Below are 9,361 nucleotides of genomic sequence, written 5' to 3' on the forward strand. Positions count from 1 at the left end.
ATAAATGCAAAAAATTTAACATGTACCTTTATTGTGATTTTATGGCTGTGCAATCAAATTGTTGTTCATGTTAAACAGATTAATATTAGTAAGATGCAATATTACTGAACTTTTTTTTTCCAGGCCAAGAAAGAAATCTATGATATCAAACAGCAAAGGCTATACTTGGCCCAGGATGAGTACAACCATTTAAATAATGCTTTAAGTACTCTAAATACTTCTAGGACGAGTTGTAAGTTTAAAGAACTCTTTCGAGTGAAGTAGCAAGTTTGCAGTTCTGTGAATAATTTATTGTTTGCAACAGTGTGTTCGAGTTCGAGTTCCCTTAGTACAAAATACGATCCCGATCTGCTCAAATCTGATGTTGCTCTTGCCAAAAGTAGGGTCTCGAGGCTTAAGAGAGAGTTAGAACAAATTAGGGCAGAAATGTCTTGTACTCAGCGAGGGGTTGAAACGCTTACTTCGTAAGTTACTTTGCTTTTTTTGAAGTACACATTAATATATTTGTTTATACGCCGTATTCTAATGTTATTTATTCACATTCAGTGTGGAACAAAAACTCAACGGAGGGTGTTATAACATAAATGAAGCCCAAGCGATGGTAGCGGAACTGCGGGAAATTCAAAGATCTCTTACATCTGGGGAGCAAGAAAAGTCAGAACTTATGAGGTCATTAGCTAAATTAAAGGACGATTTGACGAGGCTTCAATTGGGTGAAAGTTCCCCAGAAGTCAGCACATTATCCTTACCCAATACTCCGAATCCAGTTAATCAAATAACACCTTCAGAAAAATCTTCTACAGCCTCACAGACTGATTTGTCAGGAGAAGTAAGCTGATTAATTTAATCTGTTGTTTTCTTAAAATATTAATCTCGTCTATATTCTTATAATAATAATTTTTGTTTTTTATTAGCTGGTCCCAATGGGTACTAGATTAGCAGCGATGGCTCGCATGAGGTTAGAATATGATGAGGCTAGGAAAAAGATACAATTTATTCAACAACAACTAGCTGATTTGGAAGAAAAAGTAACTCCTGGTCAAGCAGAAAGTGATAAAGACAGGTATGAGAGATTATAACACAACATCTAGTAAAATAATGTTTTTTCATTACCATTATTGCGAATTTTTATTTTCTTTATACAGATTGCTTCTCTTCCAAGAGAAAGAACAATTATTGCGAGAACTGAGGAGTATTACACCCCATACTAGGAGTCACCAAGAAATGACTGATATTCAAAATGAGATTCGACGATTGGAACAAGATCTTAATACAGCACTTGAAATGTCTAATAGAGCGATTGCTGATAGGTAATTTTATTGAGATTATTGATAATGGCTACTATAAATTGAACTATAATTTATAATTATTCTTATTGAATATTATTTTAGACTTCGACTGCATGAGGAGAAGCAAGTTTTGTTATCAGGGTTACGCGATGCTTTGAAAACAATGACTTCCTTAGAATCTCAATTGCGAACATTATCAGCATCAACTCTTTCTGTCAGTTCGAGTTCAAGTCTTGGCTCCTTGTCAACAACAAGCAGTAAGGGTTCGTTGTCGTCTGCACTCAGTTTTACTGATATTTACGGTGGACCTCAATGCCTTCTTAGTTCATCAAGTGACAGACCTATTGACATGATTGATTTGCATAAAAGGTACAATATTTTACTTGTATTTCCAATTATAAACTTTTCTATTTGTAGTTGACATTAATATTATGTATTGATTGAAATTTGATCAGGGTCGAACGTCTTTTAAGGGGAGATTCATGCCCGCCACCTCCAGCCTATGAAGCATCTTGTGATCATAGACCTCCTCCTGGTCGATCTCCACCGTTATCCCCCATTTCTGAAACCTCACCTACCCCACCAACTGCTTCTGTGTCGGCAGCTGTAAGTGATGAAAGTGTTGCTGGTGACTCAGGCGTTTTTGAAGCATCACAAAGAACGTTGGATATGTCCCTTGATACTGCACAAGTGCAAATTAAATTAAGGTAAATTACAACAGCGTACACATGGGCTGCATAGTGATTTGTTTTAATAACTAATTATTTATAATTGTATTTTAATTTAGATATTCGATTCGAGATTGTATACTTCACATTGGAATTGAAAAAGCAAGAAATTTGGCAGCTCTTTTCATTCCCGATCGGTGCCAAGTGTGAGTAATTAAAAATACCAAATAGTTTATATAATAAACTGAAAAAAGTGATTGCCTTTGCATTTTTTGTATACAGTCATATCCTGTTTAGCACAACCCCTCATAATGCTTTTTTTTTTAATTGTAAAGAAAATATTAACCAGAAAATTTTTTGCGGTTTTTCACTTATTGTTGTAATACACTTAATAAAAAATTTCTATTTACAAAGGAGGATTAGATATTCACATCACGTAATACCAAGAGGATAATGCATCTGTTTGTAAAGAAAAAGTGTCTTGTACAGTCCACTGTAAATTATAAAATATTTTCTTTCTCATGACTTCCAAACACATAATCCATGCTTATTGCATGAATTTAATCTCCAGTACTAGGGTAGCTGTGGCAGCTCGTAAAATTTGCACTGCATTCGGTGGTGAAACAATCCATGAGTGCACTGCCCAAAAGTGGCCCAAAAAGGTTACTTCTAGAAATGAGGGGACCACGGTCTGGTATACCTTCTGTCCTGAATGGTGAAGAATTGAGGGAAGTTGCGGAACTTGATCGAAGTCAAACTTGTCAGGAGTTTGCCAAAGTGTTCAGCGTAAGTGATGAAACCATTCACTGTCCACTACGGACTCCTACCATGTGGCCAGACCATCGCCACAGAAATCTACTCAAGCCAAATGCAACACGTATCTCTTTCTGTGGCCCAGAAACAACCTGCTTTTGTGAACAGAAAAGGTGTAATTTTTAATAGAACTATGCGAGACCCCTTGTCCAACACACCCTCAGTATTCTCCAGACCTGGCCCCATCTAAATTTCACCTTTCCTTAGCAATGGACATATGAACTTTTCTGATCCCCTGGTATGTTAACAATTACATATATGTATCATTGTAAATGTTATGAGTACATTTTGAATTTAGCAACTAAAGCACATTCGGCCAATTAATTCTTGAAACAAATTCAGACAATCTGTCAAAGAAGGAATGGTGTAAATTGTGTTAACACAATAAAAGCCATTGGTTGATCTTTCATGGAAAGAAGTTATGCCACATTTTGTTATGGATGTTGGGAGGGGGAATTGTCCAGAAATAGCCCAAAATGAAGAAAATATTTTTTCCAACTAAGTAAACACTAGGAACTAGAACACAGCTAGTCAATATGGACAGACTTAAGTGAAGAATGCATGGAAAGACAAGACATCGGATTTTTTGAATTAGGCATGCTGCAGCCTTTAGCAAAGGAAGAATTTATGGGACTACAGTTCCAAGTAAAAGCTGAAAAAGAACTGATCCCTCAGATAACACTACAAATTTTGGTCAGTAAAAAAATTTTTTTTAGCATTTTCGATTTCATTTTATGTGAATTGCCGAGGTTTTACACATTAAACAGAGTATGACTGTATAGTAAAGGTATTGATGGGAAGATTTTATAGTTATGCTAGAGAAAACAATGAAATTTTATAGTATGTATTTGTTTTTAATTATGTAATATAAAATACTTTTATTTTCTTTCAGGTATATAAAAGCCACCCTTCTTCCAAATAGTCTACAGAACACTCAATCCTGCTGTACAAAGCCTATCGCTGAGCTTGATAAGGCCAGGTTTAGTGAAACTTTCCCTTTTCAAGTGCCTCTGAAAAAATTGTATACAAAAACCCTTCAAATCAATGTTTGGTCTTTAGCGATAGAAGGACAAACAGAATGCCTGGTATGTTTCACCCAACTTTTAAATATTCGTTTTAACTAAATTGTTCAGTCAAAGTTAATATAATTTGTGAAAGTAAACATGAATATAGGTATTATGTAAACTGTAATTTCTGTACAGGGCTCTGTGCAAGTTAGTTTGGCTGACTTTACACCAGATTGTACTTTGCTAAAATGGTACAACATTCTAAGCTATAGATTTATGGTTGGTGATTCACCTTTGACCAATCAGACAATACCCACTGAAAAACAGCAAAAAGAAGAAAGCAGTGATGAATCAACTATTATTTCATCTCAGACATCCACTTTAACAAGAAATCAAGGTATTACTTGTTATTAATTTGTCAATACTTTTCATATTACGTTAGCAATTTTCCATTTTAACAGTTTGTTTGTATCTACATAATATTATTCTGTAATAGGTTGTGAAGGTGTTCCTCCACAAGGCATTAGTTCAAGGCTAGAGGAGCTTGAAAGTGAAGATGATGAAAACGATCTTGATGAAGAAGAGGAGGAATATCAGGATGAAGATGAAGAAGGCATTGAAATATCATGCACTGATGAACTTAGTCAAGTTCCTGAGGTATTGTTGAATTCTAACACTTAGAGTCAGGCTGTTATTTTACTTTTAAAATTTGTCTCCAATGTGCAAATCTAATTACATTTTCATATTATTTGTGTTGTTTTAATTAGGAATCTGAAGATGAAAGTTGTGAGAAAGAAGACAAAGAAACTAATACTGAATGCGTATTTGTTCCTGAAAAAGGTTGTAAATCTGGAATCCAACATATCATTAAGAGGTCACAAACATTTTCACCGACTGCAACCAATCAATACATTTGTAGGGTATGTTTCCTTTTATATAAAATCAGAACAAATAATATTTAACTTATTTATTTACTAAATATCACAATTTTTTTATGGTTACAGTTAAACAGAAGTGATAGTGATAGTTCCATGCCTCTTTATCGCCGAAATCAGTGTGCATTCCAAAGAGGTTCTGTGGAAAGGCGATCTCTAAGGTGGCGTGGAGGTAAGACGAAAGGTCGAACCCCTCCGACACATCATGCCCCTCATTCTGGAGCACCTCGGACATCACTTGACCTAGAATTAGATTTAAGAGCTCAACATACAAGACTTACAGCGTTGCAAGATGACCTTCAAAGGTTAAGGGAATTGAAATCGCGGCTTGAAACTGCAAGGGAAAAAGGTGATGTTGAAGTTGCTGCCTGGGTAATGGAGGATGTTCAGTTCCAAAACTTTGTTGCTCAGGTAATTAATTAGACTTTTATTTAATTATTTATTTTTATGTTGTCAATGGTTTGATCAAAACTTACTTCTTGTCAATGGCACAAACAAAAATCTGAACATCAGAGTACAACATACTTCCCAACAAAATCCTATTGAAGTAGTTTTGTTTAAATCATGTCAACTTTTCATTTGTCTCATCGATAAAGTGATTTATTCATTTTTATTTACTCCATACAGGCTGATGGGAAAAGTGCGGATGAAAAGAAGGTTGAAAAACTTCTCAAGAAAACTTCTAAGGAAATTTATAAACTTAGGAAAAGTAAGGCCGGGAAAGGAAAACCTGATCTGATATCTTTTAAGTAAGTGTTTTTTAATTAAATTTATGTTAAGCCTAAATTCAGAACTGTAATGGTGTATCTGTGCAGAATCATACATAATAAGACAGCCAATCAGCCCCTAAAAGAGCGTTATAACTAGAGCCCGGATTTATACAGAATTGTATATTCTTTTTTGCTAACATTTACGACCTTGGTGTAGTAATAAGACCCAGAATAACCTATGGATCACTAATCTGGTGGAACAAAGCTCAACAAAAACTAGCTACCCAAACATTAGGCAGCATACAAAGACTAGCAAACCTATGTATCACAGGGGTGATGAGAACAACCCCTACAAACGCATTAGAAACTTTGCTAAACCTACCTCCACTGGAAATATTCATACAAGGAGAGGCTAGGAAAAGCTCATTTAGGCTCGGGCATACAACCATAATCAACAAACTCAGACACCCATTATAGAAATGGGGACTGACTACATGATCCCGGAAACAATCTTCACAACTTCCTATAAAGTCTCAACGGACTATAAAGGAGAGGAAGAACACAGGAGAGCATCAGATACAATGATATGGTACACAGATGGCTCCAAAACAAACGAAGGAACCGGATCAGGCGTTTTCTGTACAAGCCCAAAACATGAGCAATCAAACTCATTAGGGAAGTACATTTCGGTCTTTCAAGCGGAAATACATGCCATCAATGCTTGTGCCCTGGAGAATCTTAAAAGAGGTTACACTTACAAAAAAATCCTCATAAGATCAGATAGCCAAGCAGCTATTAAAGCATTAGCATGTAAAATAATCACATCAAAACTAGGCAGTCAATGCATCCAAAATCTCCAAAACCTGGGGAAACACAACAACCTGATGATATCTTGCCAGGGCACAGGGGAATTTTGGGTAACGAGAAAGCAGACAGACTGGCCAGAGGAGGATCTGCACGGCCATACATAGGCCCCGAACCTATTATTGGGATAACAAAAACAAATATAGAATCCTCCATCACAGAATGGATCCAAGCAAAACAAAAGGAGAAGTGGATAAACTCTAGCGGTGCTAGACATAGTAAACGTATGATGAAACAACCCTCACCGAAACTGGCAAAAACACTGCTGCAATTGGAGAGGGCCAAACTCCGAGGAGTGGTAGGACTACTAACCTCTCACTGGTATCTGAGAAAACATCTACACAACATGGGTATATACAGCGATGATCCCATTTGCAGATTATGTAATGAGGAGGAAACAGCCTCTCATATCATCTTCGATGCGAAGCAACAGCTCAATGGAGGTTTAACCTAACGAACGGAAAAGACTTAGGGAATCAAATTGCAGCAGCAACAGTCAATGACCTGATACTTATACGAAGAAGGATTGAGTCTATTGGCTGAAGAAAGGAACTAGGAAGGTACAATAAGCCGGAAGGCTGCAGTGCCTAGGGAATACAAACCCCGCTTCCTAGTATCCTTTTCCACCATACCATACAACCCTAGTGATCAGATATTTATCCAGTTCATATCGATGGTGTTTCAAATTTCATTCTGCATATTTGAAGGATATTGCAAAATTGAAACATTTTTGATTACTTAGAAAACTAAAAATAATATAGGCAACTAATTAAGCTCTTTTTTGTGTTAAGAGAAAGACAAGAGCCTAAAATTGTACTAGGCAAATTTTACTAGTACATAAACTAACCGACACAGTTGAGTTCTTTTGACATAACCAGCATCTTATTTGACCCCCCATTTTTTTTAAACTACTGGGTGCAGTTTTTTTGCCTTTAATGAAAAAATTAATTTTTCTGATGTACTCATATTGTGGAAGGACATAGGGGCCTTATTTGAAACACAAAAATAGACACTGCCATATTTCCAACCTCGTAATCCTAAAAAATGCCGAATGTATGATCTTCAACTTCTTCTAAAACTTATAAAATAACAGGCTGGGTTTTTTCTTTCAACACAAAACATAAATCTAAATAAATCTAATTCAGATCATGAACCTTATTAAGCTTAATTATTTATTTTGTATAATATTTTAAATTATATGATTTTTTGTGATTGAAAATTTTCAATTCTATTTACTTTCAAAATGAAAATGTGACCAAAAAACAGGCCTAAATTTAAAAAAGTTAATTATTAGTCTGGTGATGCTCTGTCCTCTGACAGTCATCCTGCGTATTTTAATATTTTTAGTATAAATTATACGGCTTATTTGAGGGTTTTTAGTGCATATAAATCCGGGCTCTAGTTGTAACAAAGTTGTACTGTAGATAGAAAAGATTGATATGAAAATTCCACATTTTGAAAAATGTTCTATCATTAAACAGAATTTCAACTTTTCCCCCTAAAACAACTTCCTGAAAGTCCGGTGTAAATTATAAAAGAAACTGCTTTATTAGAGTTTTCATGAGCATTTCAATGAATATTTACATATCTTTTTTTTATGTATTTATTAATTTTATTTTTTTTTTTTTCTAGAGAAAAAATGGCCTTTTTTACACGAGCCAATGTTAGTGTCCCTCTACTACCAAACGATGATGACAGTGAAACTCAGAGGTATGAATACACTGTTGACCGAGCATTGGGGGTAGAAGTTTAACATAATTTTGTAAAATTAGGTTGAAGCATTTGGAACGTCAGTTTTTTCCAGGTTAAAAAAAATACATTGTTCAACAAAGATTGATTTTCTTTTAATAATTTTCTACCTAATGTAAAGCATGGAAAATTGCCATAACTCATTTATAGTTTATTAGTCACTTCAGAAGCAAATATTCATGAATGCAAATAAAATTTGTGTTCTGGTAAATATCAGTATCACAAAAAGTACTCAGAAGTATAACTAAGTGGTTTGATTTTTGTTCCAGTTAAAATTTAACAAATAGTTACATATCATCACTGCATTTTTAGATAATTAAGTATCGAGCTAGTTATTATAACAAATTTCTCTTTCTGAATTTAAAGTATTTATATCAAAATTTAAAACTGACATTTCATTTGTTTACTACTCAATACCTTGGAAGCACCAAAGTGATAGTTAGGAATGGAAAGATTGTGATATTTTTGGATAAAGCTCCTTTTAATAATATATTTTTCTAATAATATGCTATGCTTAGTTCTCTCAATAAAAGCATTTAGGAAACTATTGTATGAATTCAATGTTTTATTTTAGTTTGTTATGATTTATGTATTCGATATGACTTTCATTATTATTATTAATCATTATAATTATTATAAAACACTGTCACTATCCAAATTTTTGTTACAGTGTTTGTTCTTTATTATTAACTCATTTTAAAAGCTGTGTTTTTAATTTCAGTCGAAAATAAGTGGATAAAATTAACACTCTAATGAATAGTTAAGTAGTTATTAGCATTAGAATATATTGCCCAATTAGACAAATTAATGACTTTATGTTCGATACATAGAGAAATGAAGGGCATGTTGTCATGGATATACAGAGTTTGATATATTTAGAAAGAGCATTGTTTTAGTCGGTGGACATGTGCTAGTCAGCATAATGGATTTAGTGATGCCTAAGATAGTAATTAATCTGTTGTATACTTGTAAAATCTGATAATTTTTGTTATTGATAAATAAAACAAACCACCGTTAGTTCATTAATATTATTCATTTTTATTTATCCTTAAGAACAAAGAATGATGTGTTCAGACTAAGAATAAAATAAAATTAAAATGTAGATTATTGGAACAAATTAGTATAATAACTTTTAAAATTCTGTATTTATAATACAATTTGTAAATATATTTTTAAATAATACGCTTTGTTTATTGTGTTGTATTTGTTAATTAAACTAATTTCAGATGTGTTTTAGTTGGCCATACTTCTTGATTATCATTCTAAGAAGCAGTCAAAATTGTAGCTATTGTTTTACGTACTTTACGTAAGAATATATTTATATAA

The 9,361-nt window shown here is 33.9% G+C and overlaps 1 protein-coding gene across 1 annotated transcript in view; it reads left to right on the forward strand.

Moving 5' to 3' along the window:
* LOC106663329 (protein kibra) overlaps positions 1-9,139 on the forward strand; it is a 60,078-nt gene extending 50,939 nt beyond the window's left edge. The window contains exons 4-18 of the mRNA XM_014388088.2: positions 124-232; positions 305-464; positions 547-829; positions 915-1,063; positions 1,146-1,310; positions 1,392-1,658; positions 1,745-1,996; positions 2,077-2,163; positions 3,663-3,855; positions 3,973-4,174; positions 4,274-4,434; positions 4,545-4,697; positions 4,782-5,123; positions 5,340-5,461; positions 7,919-9,139. Coding sequence (XP_014243574.1) covers positions 124-232; positions 305-464; positions 547-829; positions 915-1,063; positions 1,146-1,310; positions 1,392-1,658; positions 1,745-1,996; positions 2,077-2,163; positions 3,663-3,855; positions 3,973-4,174; positions 4,274-4,434; positions 4,545-4,697; positions 4,782-5,123; positions 5,340-5,461; positions 7,919-8,039 — 2,766 coding nt within the window. The 3' untranslated portion in view covers positions 8,040-9,139. The remainder of the gene's footprint in view (positions 1-123; positions 233-304; positions 465-546; positions 830-914; positions 1,064-1,145; positions 1,311-1,391; positions 1,659-1,744; positions 1,997-2,076; positions 2,164-3,662; positions 3,856-3,972; positions 4,175-4,273; positions 4,435-4,544; positions 4,698-4,781; positions 5,124-5,339; positions 5,462-7,918) is intronic.
* Positions 9,140-9,361: the final 222 nt, after the last annotated feature.

Source organism: Cimex lectularius, unplaced genomic scaffold (genome assembly GCF_000648675.2).
Source record: "Cimex lectularius strain Harlan isolate CLEC.00 unplaced genomic scaffold, Clec_2.1 scaffold79, whole genome shotgun sequence".
NCBI classification, from domain to species: Eukaryota; Metazoa; Arthropoda; class Insecta; order Hemiptera; family Cimicidae; genus Cimex; species Cimex lectularius.